This window comes from Solanum pennellii, chromosome 6 (genome assembly GCF_001406875.1).
Source record: "Solanum pennellii chromosome 6, SPENNV200".
NCBI classification, from domain to species: domain Eukaryota; kingdom Viridiplantae; phylum Streptophyta; class Magnoliopsida; order Solanales; family Solanaceae; genus Solanum; species Solanum pennellii.
The window spans coordinates 45374841-45392240 of record NC_028642.1 but is presented as its reverse complement, the minus strand read 5'-3'; the positions used below and the strand labels follow the sequence as shown (position 1 = coordinate 45392240).

Here is a 17400-nt window from a genome sequence, read left to right as displayed (position 1 = left end):
ATAAAATTGCTGAACGTTCATATATATAATTACTAAGGTTGCTCATGTTCTTACTTGTTGTTAGTTTTAGCATAGGTTCAGTTAAAACTATCTTAGCAGTAGTCATATGCTGATGATGATATATGTTCAGCCACGCTGGGCTAAAGAGTGGCCTCTGAGCAACACATGTATTATTTAGATCTACAGTCCACCAAAGATTAAACTAGAATTGGCAGGGGCCGCGCGAACGCAAGCCTCTTCAGCAACAAATTATGACGTAGGCTCGACCACTTGGGCCCACCTTAGGCCAGTACCCCTTCAAAGTGCAATGGAGGTCATAAGCCTAGGCCATGGGCCTTCATGATCAACCATTGACCCCGTCCAGGTAAGTATGTTATTTTATCCTACTTGGCCCAATATTATACCTCCTCCTTCTGTCTCCATCTTCCCTATTTGTCGATGTGGGATAACTGGATTCTTCTGTATATATATCAAAATTTTCATCATTGAAATGGATTAGTTACTTAAAAAACAAAATTGTAGTCTTAGACAACAATAAGATATAAACACACTTTAAAATACGAACTACTATAAGTACGGATTACAAAATATAAGTACTTGATGATTTTGTTAGATTTTATTTGTCCTGATTTCTTACCATAAATAGGTTTTCCTTTTAGAAAAAGGTTTTGCATTGACAAATCCTTTTTCTGATAGGAAAAGGCTTTGTACTCTATAAATAGAGGCATGTGCCTTCTAACTCAATCAAACAATGTAGTCTAAGGGCTTTGAGAGTTTTGGTTAGGGAGATAATTTATGGGTCACAAGCTTGATATGCTATCACTTGTGCGAACCTCCCATGTATCTTTGTGTCTTTTTGGTGTATTTCTCGTTATCTTCTTACTCGTGGTCTTTCGAGGTTTGCTTTGCTAGCTTCCGCATTTACACCTGCTTATTTTTGATCCTAACATATTCGTGCTCCCAAACAATTATTATTTCCTCTCATGTTTGTAAATTTGATTCAATTAAGGCTTGTCGAATTTCATAATGACTTGTTTTTAACTGATTTATATATGAACACAGGATTAGAAAGTCTAATGAGTTCTTCAAGGTTTTGCACAAACTTGACCTGTATAGTTTAAGTCTACAATTAAAACTACTCTTTTTAACCAAAGTTGCATTGCATATTCTTTATATTAAATTGCAATGTTGTTAAAGCATCTCTATTAATCCCATGTTTTATTTTAAGGAAATCACATTTGAGAAAGTAAATAGTTTCTGGATAACCAAAAGAAAGTATAAGATATTAATATCATAGATGATAAAGGAAATTAGATAAGGTCATATTTTCTTTTGATTGAGTTGGAAAATCATCACATATACTCACATCTTTTTTTTCACACGTATTTCCGTATTTACATGTCCTTTTAGAAATCGTATGAATTTCTCAATTTTTCTTGTGTATTAGCCCATGGATCTGACACTTAGAGCACCTAAAATCTTCTTTTCTCAAAATAATTTATTAGCACCTCCGTATTGAGGGGTAAACTATCACTTATACTCGCACAAATTTTTCATGTCCATTTTTGTATCTACAAGCCCTTTTTTCGGAATCACGTGAATTCTTCAATTTTTAGTGTGAATTAGCCCATGGATCTGACGCCCGAAGCACCCAATTTTTTTTTTTTATCAAAAAGCATTATGATGACCTCTATATTGAGTTGGGAACACTCACGTATATACTCACACCATTTTTTCATGCCCATTTTTGCATCTACAAGCCCTTTTAAGAAATCACACAAATTTCTCATTTTTTCACGTGGATTAGCCAACGGTTCTGGCGCCTAGAGCACCAATGATTTTATTCTAAAAAAATTATGAGGACCTACTTATTGATTCTGGGAACCAACAGCTATACTCAAACCATATTTTCAAGATCATTTCCTCATCTACAGACCCCTTTTTTAGGAATTGCACAAATTCCTCAATTTTTCGTGTGTATTAGCCCATGGATCTAGCGCCAAATACACCCAAAAAAAGTTTTATAAAAAAATATTATGAGGATATCCGTATTAAGTTTGGGAACCATTACATATATTTACACCAAATTTTTTTCACGTCCATGCCATCGTTTACAGACCCTTTTAAGAAATCACGCAAATTTCTCAATTTTTCATTTATATTATCTTATGGATCTGGCGTCGAGAGCACCCAAATTTTTTTCTCAAAAAACTTTAAGAGGATCCCCTTATGGAGTAGGAGAAACATCATGTATACTCATACCATTTTTTCATGCCAAGTTCCGCATCTACGGGCGCTTATTTGGGAATCATATAAATCCCTCAATATTTCGTGTGTCTTAGCCTATTGATCTAGTGCCTGGAGCACCCATTTTTCCCCCAAAAACATTATAAGGATCTTTGAATTGAGTTTGGAAAAATTATTTATACTCGTACTATTGTTTTCAAGTTCAGATTCGCATTTACAGGCCCTTAATATATGAATTGTGCAATTTTTTTAATTTTTCGTGTTTATTAGCCCATGGATCTGGCAGCAGTAGCAACTAAAAATTTATTCTCAAAAAATTTTATGAGGACCTCCGTATTGAGTTGGTGATTATTAAATATACTCGCATCATTGTTTTTACACTCATTTTTGCATTTACATGTACTTTTTTCGAAAACGCGCAAAAGACTCAATTTTTCTATGTATATTAGCCCATGGAACTAGCGCCTAAAGCACCAAAATAATTTTTTCTCAAAATAACTTATGAGGACATCCTTATTAAGTTAGAAAATCATCACGTATACTCACAAAATTTTTTATGTCCATTTACGCATGTACAAGCTCTTTTAAGAATCACGCAAATTACTTAATTTTTCATGTATATTACACTTGGAGCACCAAAAACAATTTTTTATTAAAAACTTTATGAGGAACTCCGTTATTGACTTGGAACAATCACATATAGTCGCACTACTTTTTTTAACACCCATTTCTGCATCTACACACCATTTACTAGGTATCACGCAAATTTCTCAATTTTTCGTATGTATTAACCTATGGATCTAGTGCCTAGAGCACCCAAATTTTTTTTCTCACAAAAACTTTATGAAGACCTCCGTATTGAGTTGAGAAACAATCATATATACTCGCACATGTTATTTCACTACATCTTTAGGCCCTTTTTAGGAATCGCCTAAATTCCTTAATTTTTTGTGTGTATTAGTCAATGGATCAAGGGCCTGGAGAACCAATCAATTTCCTCATATTTTATGTGGAACTCCTTAAAAAGATGTGTAAATATTTTGTATTTACAGATCTTTTTTTTAGGATTTGCTCAAATTCCTCAATTTTTCGTGTGTATAATCCCATGGATTTAGCGCCCAGAGCATCCATAATTTTTTTCTAAAAAAACATTATGAGGACCTTCTTACTGAGTTGGGGAACCATCACGTATACTTGCACCAATTTTTTCACGTCCATTTATGAATTTATAGGTCCTTTTTTAGAAGTCGCATAAATTCCTAGATTTTCCTATGTATAATCCCATTGATCTGGAGCCCGAATCACCCAAATTGTCTTTGTCAAGAAAATTTACGAGGACCTACATATTGATTTGGGGAACCATCACTTATACACACACTATTCTTTTCACGCCAATTTCTTCATCTACAGGCACATTTTAAAAATCGCACAAATTCCTCAATTTTGTGTGTGTATTAGCCCGTGTATCTGATGCCCGAAGCACTCAAATTATTTTTCTTAAAAAACATTATGAAGACCTTAGTATTGGGTTTGGGAACAATCACGTATATCCACAACATCTCTTTCACGCATATTGCCATATCTAGAGGCCCTTTTATTGGATTCGTGCAAATTTCTCAATTTTTCGTGCATATTAGCCTACGGATATGGAGCCTAGAGCATCAAAAAAATTTCTTAAAAAACATTATTAGGACCTGTATTGAGTTGGGAAACAATCACGTATACTCACACCATATTTTGAAGCTCATTTTCAAATTTACATGCCTTTTTGAGAAATCGCATAAATTCATCAATTTTGCATGTGTATTATCCCATGGATCTGACTCACGAAGCACCCAAAATTGTTTTTTCAAAATAATTTATGGGGACATACGTATTGATTAACCATCATGTATATTGACATAATTTTTTTCATGTCCATTTCCTCAACTACTGGCACTTTTTTATTAATTGCATAAATTCCTATATTTTTGGTTTGTATTAGCAAATGGATGTGGCGCTTGGAGCACCCAAACTTTTTTTCCAAAACAGTTTATGAGTACCTCTGTATTGAGTTGAGGAACCATCATGTATAATCACACTAAATTTTTCATTCCCATTTCTGCATCTACAATCCTCTTATTCAAAATCGAGCAAATTCATCATTTTTTTGCGTTTATAAGCCTATGGATCTGGCGCTAGGATCTCTAATATTTTTTTCTCTAATAACTTCATCAGGACCTCCGTATTGAGTTCGAGAACAATCACGTATACTCACACTATTTTTTTCCACGCTTATTCAGCATTTGATGGACCTTTTTTGGAATCACGGAAATTTCTCAATTTTTGAGTATATTAGCTCATGGATATAGTGTCCGAAGCACCCAAATTTTTCCCAAAAAAATTTATGAGGACGTCTGTGTTGATTTGAGGAACCATGACGTATTCTCACACCAATTTGTTTTCACGTCCATTTCCACTTTTTCAGGATCTTTTGGAATTGCACAAATTCCTATATTTTTTGGTGTATTAGCCCATTGATCTGGCGCACAAAGCATTCAAATAATTTTTTCTCAAAAAGATTAATGAGGACTTCCCTATTGAATTGAGGAACCGTCACGTATATTCAAATCATTTTTTCACATCCATTTCAGCATCTAGAGGCCCATTTTTAGGAATTACGCAAATTACTTAACTTTTTGTGTGTATTAACCCATGTATATGGGGACCGAAACACTAATTTTTTTCTCAAAGAACTTTATAAGGACTTTCGTATTAAGTAGGGGAACCATCATACATAGTCACACCTTTTTTAACACTCTTATTTTTGCATCATCATGTCATTTTTAAGAATTGCGTAAATCCCTCAATTTTTCATATGTATTAGCCCATGGATATGGTACCCGGAGCACCCAAATTTTTCTATCCAAAAGTTTGTAAGGAGCGAATTAGGGAACCATCATGTATACCTACATCATTTTTTATGTCCATTCACATGTCTTTTTTTAAGAATCACGCAAATTACTCAATCATTCGTGTGTATAAATTAGCCCAAAAATGTGGCTCCCAAAGCACTCAAATTTATTTATTAAAAACTTTATGAGGACCTCTATATTGAGTTGAGGAACTATCAAGTATACTCATACAATTTTTAAATCTACTATCCCTTTTTAGGAATTAAACAAATTCTTTTATTTTTTGTGTGTATTAACCATGGATCTGGCGCCCCGGAGTACCCAAAATTTTTTGGTCAAAAAATTTATGAGGACCTCTATATTGAGTTGGAGAACCATCACATATACTCGTACCTTTTTTTCACGCTCATTTCTGCATTTAGAGTCCTTTTATAGGAATCACGCAAATTCTCAATTTTTTGTATGTATTAACCCATAGATCTGGCGCCGGTAGCACCCTAAATTTATTATGAAAATACTTTATGAGGATCTCTATATATAGTTGTGGAACAGTCATGCATACTTATACCATTTTTCACGCCCATTCCCGCATATACAAACACTTTTTAGGAATCTCTCAAATTTTCGTGTGTAAAACCATGAATTTGGCACTCGGAGCACCCAATTCTTTTCTCAGAAAACTTAAGGAGGACCTCCATTTTGAGTTGGGGAACCATCACGTTTACGTACACTAGTTTTTCACGCCATTTCCTTGTTTACATGCCCTTTTTATATAAATCACGTAGATTGCTCAATTTTTCGTGTATATTAGCCCATGAATTTGGCGTCTTAAGAACCCAATTCTTTTCTCAAAATGCTTTATGAGGACCTCCATATTATGTTGGCGAACCATCACGTACACACGGACTATTTTTTCATGCACATTTTCGTATCTACAGGGCTTTTTTAGAAATCGCATAAATTTTTCAATTTTCATGTGTATTTAGCACATGGATGTGGCGCTCGGAGCACTCAAAAAGATTTTCTCATAAAAATTAATGAGAACCTCTGTATTGAAATGGGGAACCATCACATATAGTCACGTTATTTTTTCACGTCCATTTTCGCATATACATACCATTTTTTTAGGAATCGTGCAAATTTCTTATTTGTTCGTGTGTATAAGCCTATGGATAAAGGCGTCTGGAGCACCAAAAAAGTCCCAAAAAAATTTATGAGGACCTTCATATTGAGTTGGGCAATCATCATGTATGCTAACACCATTTTTAATGCCCATTTCCACATATATGGTCCCTTTTTTAGGAATCACGCAAAATACTCAAATTTTCGTGTATATTAGCCCATGGATAAAGGCGCCTGGAGCACCAAAAAAATTTCTAAAATAAATTTATGATGACCTCCGTATTGAGTTGGAAAACTATTGCGCATGTACTCACACCATTTTTTCCATGCCCCTTTTCGTATTTAGAGGCCATCTTTATAGGAATAGCGTAAATTCCTTAATTTTTCGTGTGTATTAGCCCATTAATTTGGTCTCCAGAGCATTCCAAAAAAAACTTTTCTCGAGAAACTTCGTGAGGACCTCTGTATTGTGTTGGGGAACCATCACGTATACTCGTACTAATAAACATGCCTATTTCTGCATCAAAAGTGCCTCTTTTCGGAATCACCCAAATTCCTCAATTTTTCGGGAGTATTAGCACAGGAATTTGATGTCCAGATCACCCAAAAAATATTTCTCAAAAAACATCATGAGATAGAAGAAAGTTTTTATTTATTTGTCTATTTTCTTATTTCATATTATTACTTTTAGCATGATGCTATTTGTAGGAGATTCAAAAATAAAGATAAGATATTGTCCACGAATCATTTTAGGAAAAAGTTTCAATGGATAACTCTTACTGTACTTTGAAAAACTATTGATGAAATTAATCAACACCAGAAAAAGAGAGCAAGAGAGAAAAATTCATCCGAATAGCACAGCTCACTGCAGGTAGGCCAAAATGTTCTTGTATGTCAATCACTAACTCTGCTGTAGACCTTCAATCAGAAATCAGGCATAAGTTCTTCAAAAAGTTAGTTAGCTATTTTGTTCAAGTCAGTCGGAATGATATCCATCGATCGACAAGAGAGTTAAGAGGGAAATTTTAGCTTGTTGCTGCGTGCAGATTCAACAGAACCCATTGCTAATATTTATATTTAGATATACAGAATTAGGATGCACGGGAAAAAATAGATAGTTTGGACTATGTATTTTCTTCTTCTTTTTCTTTTCCTCAAGTATTTCATTCATGGCGAGGTAAAAGTCGTCACGTTTTTCACTAGAGACCGTAAACGGAGGTCATTAAGAATGGTTTCATAGACTTCAAATAAAAATCTTCAAACCATCACCATCACCAAGGATTTTATTTCTACAATTAAAAAGTCTCCTGACCTGAATGACAGCAATCAGACACTAAACAACAGAGCACAAGTTCATAATGTCATAAGTTGTAGCAAATTTTAAAAAGAAATTTAAACTATTATATTTGATCTAACAAGCAACTTTATCTTCAAACTGCTAAGCACCAGCTACAGTTAATATACATGATCAGAGAAACACGCTTGCATCATAACTTCGCTCTCAAAACATGGCAAGTCCTACACAAAAGTATAGTTCCACAATTTAGTAACTTTGTATAACCGTATGTTATGGTCATCGATAATAAAAGGGTCAAGCGCACCAAAGGTTTGTACCTGTAAATACACATAGTTTCAACAATCCCCTCCAGCTGACGTCACACCAGGATTGCGAGCAAATTGCAGCATTAAGTTGCCTGAATCATGCTCATCAAGGTCGAATTTATAACCTGCAAGATTTGATTAGTTTTACTACACCATTATCCCAACAAATTTCTCTTTCCTAGATCGATGTACACTAGCAAATTGTCCGACAATTTTCTGTCAAGCATTCATGAAATGTCCTTCAACTTGTACGAAAATTTTAGAATATTCACACAACATTGATTTTGTTTAGTACTCTGATTAATTATAAATTGAGCATTCATAATTATGAGGTAGAAAAAAGAGAGTGTGAAGCTCACCTTGTAAGGCATCCATTGCAGCAGCTGCATCAAGCGGACTCACAAAATCAACAAAGCAATGAATCAAGGTATTGACTCCAGGCTGCATATAAGTTGATAATCAGTAGACAGAATTTTTAATTAGTAGATGATGATGTGAAACGTATATATTCTTACATATATTGATGGTTCTGGTACGAGCCTAACTTCTTTGTAACCTCCAAAATGGCGGAATATGTCTGCAAAAACTGAAGTAAAGGGAAAAACTAGAATGGGCCATAAATAAAACAATAAGCTAATTTCCACACAAGAAAAGGATACGTGCCACCTCTCTTGTTGTACAGTCCTCAGGCAAACCCTCTACATACAATGTACTGCTAGCATTTGGAGGAAGCATATCTTCTGGAGCTTCTAAAAAGGGGAAAATCAGCACAAACAAATATCATTTAGCACTGAAACCAAACAAGAAAAGAATAGTAAAATTAAGTGCAACAAATATTAGCATCAACCTAAGATAACCAAATTAGGTTTTGTATGTGTATATACACCCTGGAAAAACCCCTAGATCCACCCTTGGATTGCTAAAGTCTCTATTTTAATACTGATTTTTCTTGTATTTTGAAGAATTTTGTGATACATATATTAGCATTTAAATTGAAGATTTGCTTATATGTATTGTCATTGTACAAGGTCTATTTTAGTCTTTCTTTAAAGTGTGTGCTAGTCTTTCTTTCTTTATAAAGTATGCTCCACTTTGGGGAAGCAAACACTTTGCTTCACTCAAAGTGAAGCAAGACATTGTTGATTTTTTTTTTCGCTTCATGCTCCCTTCAACACTAGTTCTAACTACCTAGCCCTAATTTGAACTGTCTTGGACTATCGTCTTTTATCATTATCTGCCCATTATGATCGAAATCATTTCCTAGCTATCTTGCAGGACATCAGGGGCTGATGTGAATTGTTTATGATGCAGGAATTCCTCTTTTTAGCTAGTTTTACACTGACTATCAGCCTCAATGAGATACTATAGATTCACCACTACTAAATAAGGCCTTACACCAAAAGGTTCATCTAATGTATAAAAGCTACAAAAATAGCTCTAATATTGAGCCCCGAAAAATTGATTTGCCCTATTCACGCGGACTACAAACATATACTACAATTTTTTTTTTATTTCCTCCACTTACTTCAGTAATACCAAAGACTTTCTTGATGAGTATACAAGACATTCTTGGTGAGTATTCTCAATTCCTATCATAACTATATTACACAAACCACAGCAAAAAGCATACAAATTAAGTTTTTAATTGAAAAGGCAAATAACAAACTCTATTTTCGACAAGCCATAAAATTTAATTTTTGACTGATTTAATAAACCCCAGTATCTACAACTCATAAGAATTAAGTTTCTGACTAAAAAAGTATATGAATAAATCTCTGTTTCTAGAAGTCATAAAAATTAAATTCTTAACTAAAAAATAAATGTAAAAACCCTAATTTCTACAGATCCACCCTATTGAGCAAAAAATATGTTGAAATCTTAAATTGTCTCTTCTTTCTCGATAGGATTTTAAAAGATACAGAGTTTCTTTGATACCGTATTCGTTGAGAGGGATTTCCGCGAAGACGGGAGAAAGATCCGGCGACATCACTTCCAGCTGCACAGTGTTGGTGTCCTTCCGGTAAGCACCCACCGCCATATGTTAGTCCACCGGAGAGAAAATGAGTTTCCACTAAAATTGAAAGAGAAAGGAAAAGGGCAAGAATATTTGGTTGGACGTAGTTCAGAATCGATGTAATTGAGGAGTGCTCATTATTTAAGGAAAGACAAAAAATATGCATTGTAAAGAAAGATCCGCCCAAATACAATGATGAATTTACTTAAAATGAAAATCTTCTATATTAAGTAAGGGTAGAAGTATCACATGTTGCCAAGTGGCAGCCTAATGTTAAAAAAATTGGCGATGATTGTCTAATTAAAAAATTATGCATATTTAGATACACTTTGTAAATAGAAAGAAATTCTTTATTTTTTTACTTTTTTATTTCATATTATTACTTTTAGCTTAATGTTATTAACATGCGGTTCAAAGATTAAAAATAAAATAATTTCACAAAATCATTTTACAAAAAAGATTGAATGAATAACTCTCCATTACTTATTTTTAATATAGGTATAAATTTCTTTTTACACTAATCATTTCAGGAAAAAGAATGACTAACCATCCATTACTCATCTCTAATATATGAATTGTTTTCACTATTTTTATTATATTTGAATATGCCAAAGAAAATTTATGTAAATTAAATGGTCTGTAAATGTAACAAACCTAAATTTTTAAATAAGTCAATTCCTAGCAAAAAAATTCTTTTGTTGACTATTCATATATTAGTTGCGATAGAGATTCTATGAACAAATATTTTTAAAAATTGTTTTTGATTACACTAGTTTAATAATAGTTCTTCTATTTTTGGAAGATGATAAACTTATTTGAAGAACCTATGGATGAGATATATAAAAATTAGCTTAAGCTTACTATTCATTTGTCATAAACTATTAAAATACATAAATTATGGGTCAATAGTAGTTAAATAGCAATTTTCAATAGATTATATTATTTCACAATGCAAATTATGTAACCAACCACCATGTTACATGACAAAGAGAAAAATATACGAGCACCCACCAGTGATATACCTTCACTTTCTATAAATTTAATGAATTTAAGGAGAGAATAGAAAACTTAATGTCTTCTCTTATAGGCGAAGCTAAATAAAGAATTCACTTAAAATGAAAACTTGTTTATATATGAGAGATTTAATTTGTTCAACTCAATCTAAAATTACTTATAAATAATTAGNTTATATATGAGAGATTTAATTTGTTCAACTCAATCTAAAATTACTTATAAATAACTAATTATTAAAAACACAAAAAAAATACTCCTATGGTGCAAGGTTTATTTATTAAAAAGTACTTTTAGGTTCTTAGAAACTATAAAATTGCTGAACGTTCATATATATAATTACTAAGGTTTCTCATGTTCTTACTTGTTGTTAGTTTTAGCATAGGTTCAGTTAAAACTATCTTAGCAGTAGTCATATGCGGATGATGATATATGTTCAACCACGCTGGGCTAAAGAGTGGCCTCTGGGCAACACATGTATTATTTAGATCTACAGCCCACCAAAGATTAAACTAGAATTGGCAGGGGCCGCGCGAACGCAAGCCTCTTCAGCAACAAATTATGACGTAGGCTCGGCCACTTGGGCCGACCTTAGGCAAGTACCCTTCAAAGTGCAATGGAGGTCATAAGCCTAGGCCATGGGCCTTCATGATCAACCATTGAACCCGTCCAGGTAAGTATGTTATTTTATCCTACTTGGCCCAATATTGTACCTCCTCCTTCTGTCTCCATCTTCCCTATTTGTCGATGTGGGATAACTGGATTCTTCTGTATATATATCAAAATTTTCATCGTTGAAATGGATTAGTTACTTAAAAAACAAAATTGTAGTCTTAGACAACAATAACATATAAACACACTTTAAAATACAAACTACTATAAGTACGGATTACAAAATATAAGTACTTGATGATTCTGTTAGATTTTATTTGCCCTGATTTCTTACCATAAATAGGTTTTCCTTTTAGAAAAAAGTTTTGGATTGACTAATCCTTTTTCTGGTAGGAAAAAGTTTAGGACTCTATAAATAGAGGCATGTTCCTTCTAACTTAATCAAACAATGTAGTCCAAGGGCTTTGAGAGTTTTGGTTAGGGAGATAATTTATGGGTCACAAGATTGATATGGTATCACTTGTGCGAACCTCCCATGTATCTTTGTGTCTTTTTGGTGTATTTCTCGTTGTCTTCTTACTCGTGGTCTTTCGAGGTTTGCTTTGCTAGCTTCCGCATTTACACCTACTTATTTTCGATCCTAACATATTCGTGCTCCCAAACAATTATTATTTCGTCTCATGTTTGTAAATTTGATTCAATTAAGGCTTGTCGAATTTCATAATGACTTATTTTTAACTGATTTATATATGAACATAGGATTAGAAAGTCTAATGAGTTCTTCATGGTTTTGCACAAACTTGACCTGTATAGTTTAACTCTTCAATTAAAACTACTCTTTTTAACCAAATTTGCATTGCATATTCTTTATATTAAATTGCAATGTTGTTAAAGCATCTCTGTTAATCCCATGTTTTATTTTAAGGAAATCACATTTGAGAAAGTAAATAGTTTCTGGATAACCAAAAGAAAGTATAAGATATTTATATCATAGATGATAAAGGAAATTAGATAAGGTCATATTTTCTTTTGATTGAGTTGGAAAATCATCACATATACTCACATCTTTTTTTTTTCACACGTATTTCCGTATTTACATGTCCTTTTAGAAATCGTATAAATTTCTCAATTTTTCATGTGTATTAGCCCATGGATCTGACACTTAGAGCACCTAAAATCTTCTTTTCTCAAAATAATTTATTAGCACCTCCGTATTGAGGGGTAAACTATCACTTATACTCACACAAATTTTTCATGTCCATTTTTGTATCTACAAGTCCTTTTTTCGGAATCACGTGAATTCTTCAATTTTTTGTGTGAATTAGCCCATGGATCTGACGCCCGAAGCACCCAATTTTTTGTTTTATCAAAAAGCATTATGATGACCTCTATATTGAGTTGGGGAACACTCACGTATATACTCGCACCATTTTTTCATGCCCATTTTCGCATCTACAAGCCCTTTTAAGGAATCACACAAATTCCTCAATTTTTCATGTGGATTAGCCAACGGTTCTGGCGCCCAGAGCACCAATGATTTTATTCTAAAAAAATTATAAGGACCTACTTATTGATTCGGGGAACCAACAGCTATACTCAAACCATATTTTCAAGATCATTTCCGCATCTACAGACCCCTTTTTTAGGAATTGCACAAATTCCTCAATTTTTCGTGTGTATTAGCCCATGGATCTAGCGCCAAATGCACCCAAAAAAAGTTTTCTAGAAAAATATTATGAGGACCTCCGTATTAAGTTTGGGAACCATTACATATATTCACACCAAATTTTTTTCACGTCCATGTCATCATTTACAGACCCTTTTAAGGAATCACACAAATTTCTCAATTTTTCATTCATATTAGATTATGGATCTGGCGTCGATAGCACCCAAATTTTTTTTCAAAAAACTTTAAGAGGACCCCCTTATGGAGTAGGAGAAACATCATGTATACTCGTACCATTTTTTCATGCCCAGTTCCGCATCTACGGGCGCTTATTTGGGAATCATATAAATCCCTCAATATTTCGTGTGTATTAGCCTATTGATCTAGTGCCTGGAGCACCCATTTTTTCCCCAAAAACATTATAAGGATCTTTGAATTGAATTTGGAAAAATCTTTTATACTCGTACTATTGTTTTCAAGTTCAGATTCGCATTTAGAGGCCCTTAATATATGAATTGTGCAATTTTTTTTAATTATTCGTGTTTATTAGCCCATGGATCTGGCGGCAGTAGCAACCAAAAATTTATTTTCAATAAAATTTTATGAGGACCTCCGTATTGAGTTGGTGATTATTAAATATACTCGCATCATTGTTTTTACACTCATTTTTGCATTTACATGTACTTTTTTCGAAAACGCACAAAAGACTAAATTTTTCTATGTATATTAGCCCATGGAACTAGCGCCTAAAGCACCAAAATAATTTTTTCTCAAAATAACTTATGAGGACATCCTTATTAAGTTAGAAAATCATCACGTATACTCACAAAAATTTTTATGTCCATTTGTGCATGTACAAGCTCTCTTAAGAATCACGCAAATTACTTAATTTTTCATGTATATTACACTTGGAGCACCAAAAATTTTTTTTATTAAAAAACTTTATGAGGACCTCCGTTATTGACTTGGAACAATCACATATAGTAGCACTACTTTTTTTAACATCCATTACTGCATCTATACACCATTTACTAGGTATCACGCAAATTTCTCAATTTTTCATATGTATTAACCTATGGATCTAGTGCCTAGAGCACCCAAATTTTTTTCTCACAAAAATTTTATGAGGACCTCCGTATTGAGTTGAGAAACAATCATATATACTCGTACATGTTATTTCACTACATCTTTAGGCCCTTTTTAGGAATCGCCTAAATTCCTTAATTTTTTGTGTGTATTAGTCAATGGATCAAGGGCCTGGAGAACCAAACAATTTCCTCATATTTTATGTGGAACTCCTTAAAAAGATGTGTAAATATTTTGTATTTTACAGATCTTTTTTTTTAGGATTTGCTCAAATTTTTCAATTTTTCGTGTGTATAATCCCATGGATTTAGCGCCCAGAGCACCCATAATTTTTTCTAAAAAAACATTATGAGGACCTTCTTATTGAGTTGGGGAACCATCACGTATACTTGCACCAATTTTTTCACGTTCATTTATGAATTTATAGGTCCTTTTTTAGAAGTCGCATAAATTCCTAGATTTTCCTATGTATAATCCCATTGATCTGGAGCCCGAATCACCCAAATTGTCTTTCTCAAGAAAATTTATGAGGACCTACATATTGATTTGGGGAACCATCACTTATACTCACACTATTCTTTTCACGCCAATTTCTTCATCTACAGGCCCATTTTAAAAATCGCACAAATTCCTCAATTTTGTGTGTGTATTAGCCCGTGTATCTGACGCCCGAAGCACTCAAATTATTTTTCTTAAAAAACATTATGAAGGCCTTAGTATTGGGTTTGGGAACAATCACGTATACCCACAACATCTCTTTCACGCATATTTCCATATCTGAGGCCCTTTTATTGGAATCGTGCAAATTTCTCAATTTTTCGTGCGTATTAGCCCACGGATATGGCGCCTAGAGCATCAAAAAAATTTCTTAAAAAACATTATTAGGACCTGTATTGAGTTGGGAAACAATCACGTGTACTCACACCATATTTTGAAGCTCATTTTCAAATTTACATGCCTTTTTTAGAAATCGCATAAATTATCAATTTTTCATGTGTATTATCCCATGGATCTGACTCACGAAGCACCCAAAATTGTTTTTTCAAAATAATTTATGGGGACATACGTATTGATTAACCATCATGTATGTTCACACAATTTTTTTCATATCCATTTCCTCAACTACTGGCACTTTTTTAGTAATTGCATAAATTCCTCAATTTTTGGTTTGTATTAGCAAATGGATGTGGCGCTTGGAGCACCCAAACTTTTTTTCCAAAAAAGTTTATGAGTACCTCTGTATTGAGTTGAGGAACCATCATGTATAATCACACTAAATTTTTCATGCCCATTTCTGCATCTACAAGCCTTTTATTCAAAATCGAGCAAATTCATCAATTTTTTGCGTTTATAAGCCCATGGATCTGGCGCCAGGATCTCTAATATTTTTTTCTCAAATAACTTTATCAGGACCTCCGTATTGAGTTGGGGAACCATCATGTATACTCACACTATTTGTTTCCACGCCTATTCAGCATTTGATGGACCTTTTTTGGAATCACAGAAATTTCTCAATTTTTGAGTGTATTAGCTCATAGATATAGTGTCCGAAGCACCCAAATTTTTCCCAAAAAAAATTATGAGGACGTCTGTGTTGATTTGAGGAATCATCACGTATTCTCACACCAATTTGTTTTCACGTCCATTTCCACTTTTACAAGACCTTTTGGAATCGCACCAATTCCTATATTTTTTGGTGTATTAGCCCATTGATCTGGCGCACAAAGCATTCAAATAATTTTTCCTCAAGAAGATTAATGAGGACTTTCCTATTGAATTGGTGAACCGTCACGTATATTCAAATCATTTTTTCACACCCATTTCAGCATCTAGAGTTCCATTTTTAAGAATTACGCAAATTACTCAACTTTTTCTGTGTATTAACCCATGGATATGGGGACCGAAACACTAATTTTTTTCTCAAAGAACTTTATAAGGACTTTTGTATTAAGTAGGGGAACCATCATAAATAGTCACGCCTTTTTTTTCACTCTTATTTTTGCATCTTCATGTCATTTTTAAGAATTGCGTAAATCCCTCAATTTTTAATATGTATTAGCCCATGGATATGGTGCCCGGAGCACCCAAATTTTTCTATCCAAAAGTTTGTAAGGACCGAATTAGGGAACCATCATGTATGCCTACATCATTTTTTCATGTCCATTCACATGCTTTTTTTTAAGAATCACGCAAATTACTCAATCATTCGTGTGTATAAATTAGCCCAAAAATGTGGCTCCCAAAGCACTCAAATTTTTTTATTAAAAACATTACGAGGACGTCCTTATTGAGTTGAGGAACCATCAAGTATACTCATACAATTTTTAAATCTACTCTCCCTTTTTAGGAATTAAACAAATTCTTTAATTTTTTGTGTGTATTAGCCATGGATCTGGCGCCCCGGAGTACCCAAAATTATTTGGTCAAAAAATTTATGAGGACCTCTATATGGAGTTGGAGAACCATCACATATACTCATACCTTTTTTTCACGCTCATTTCTGCATTTAGAGTCCTTTTTTAGGAATCGCGCAAATTCTCAATTTTTCGTATGTATTAACCCACATATCTGGCGTCGGTAGCACCCTAAATTTATTATGAAAATACTTTATGAGGATCTCTATATATAGTTGTGGAACAGTCATGTATACTTATACCATTTTTCACGCCCATTCCCGCATATACATACACTTTTTAGGAATCTCTCAAATTTTCATGTGTAAAACCATGAATTTGACACTCGGAGCACCCAATTCTTTTCTCAGAAAACTTAAGGAGGACCTCCATTTTGAGTTGGGGAACCATCACGTATACTCACACAATTTTTCACGCCCATTACCTCATCATCCAGAGGCTGTTTTTTAGGACTCGTTCAAATTCCTCAATTATCGTGTGTATTAGCCAATGGATCTGATGCTAGTAGCACCCAAAAGCTTTTTCTCAAATACTCTATGAGGATCTCCGTTTTGAGCTGGAGAACCATCAAGTATACTCCCATTTCCACATCTACACGCTTTTTTTTGGAATTACGCAAATTCCTCAATTTTTCGTGTGTATTAGCTCATAGATTTGGAGCGCGGAGCACCCTAAATACTTTTTATCTAAAAACTTTATGACAACCTCTGTATTGAGTTGGGGAACCATCAT

General features: G+C 33.7%; 1 protein-coding gene and 2 non-coding genes across 3 annotated transcripts; all 3 read right to left on the bottom strand.

Annotated features, from left to right (window-relative positions):
- Positions 1-211: 211 nt before the first annotated feature.
- Positions 212-372, bottom strand: LOC114077711. The gene has a single exon (XR_003579084.1). It is a non-coding gene; the product is annotated as a U1 spliceosomal RNA (small nuclear RNA).
- Positions 373-7539: 7167 nt separating this feature from the next.
- On the bottom strand, positions 7540-9903 carry LOC114073857 (RNA-binding protein 1-like). The gene is made up of 6 exons (XM_027917948.1): positions 9801-9903; positions 8525-8614; positions 8381-8442; positions 8225-8306; positions 7878-7990; positions 7540-7781 (listed from the first exon to the last, which is right to left on the bottom strand). The coding sequence occupies exons 1-5, from the start codon at positions 9901-9903 to the stop codon at positions 7896-7898; spliced, it is 432 nt and encodes a 143-aa protein (XP_027773749.1). The 3' UTR covers positions 7540-7781; positions 7878-7895.
- Positions 9904-11411: 1508 nt separating this feature from the next.
- On the bottom strand, positions 11412-11571 carry LOC114077712. Its single transcript, XR_003579085.1, has one exon. It is a non-coding gene; the product is annotated as a U1 spliceosomal RNA (small nuclear RNA).
- Between the last annotated feature and the right edge of the window lie 5829 nt (positions 11572-17400).

Excerpts from the sequence above, each read along its gene's own strand:
- LOC114073857 (XM_027917948.1), bottom strand. The coding sequence starts at position 9,903 with ATGGCGGTGGGTGCTTACCGGAAGGACACCAACACTGTGCAGCTGGAA. Across the intron at positions 8,307-8,380 it reads TACCAGAACCATCAATATAT|CCTGGAGTCAATACCTTGAT; the intron begins GTAAGAATATAT and ends ACTTATATGCAG. Across the intron at positions 7,991-8,224 it reads TGCAATGGATGCCTTACAAG|GTTATAAATTCGACCTTGAT; the intron begins GTGAGCTTCACA and ends CAAATCTTGCAG.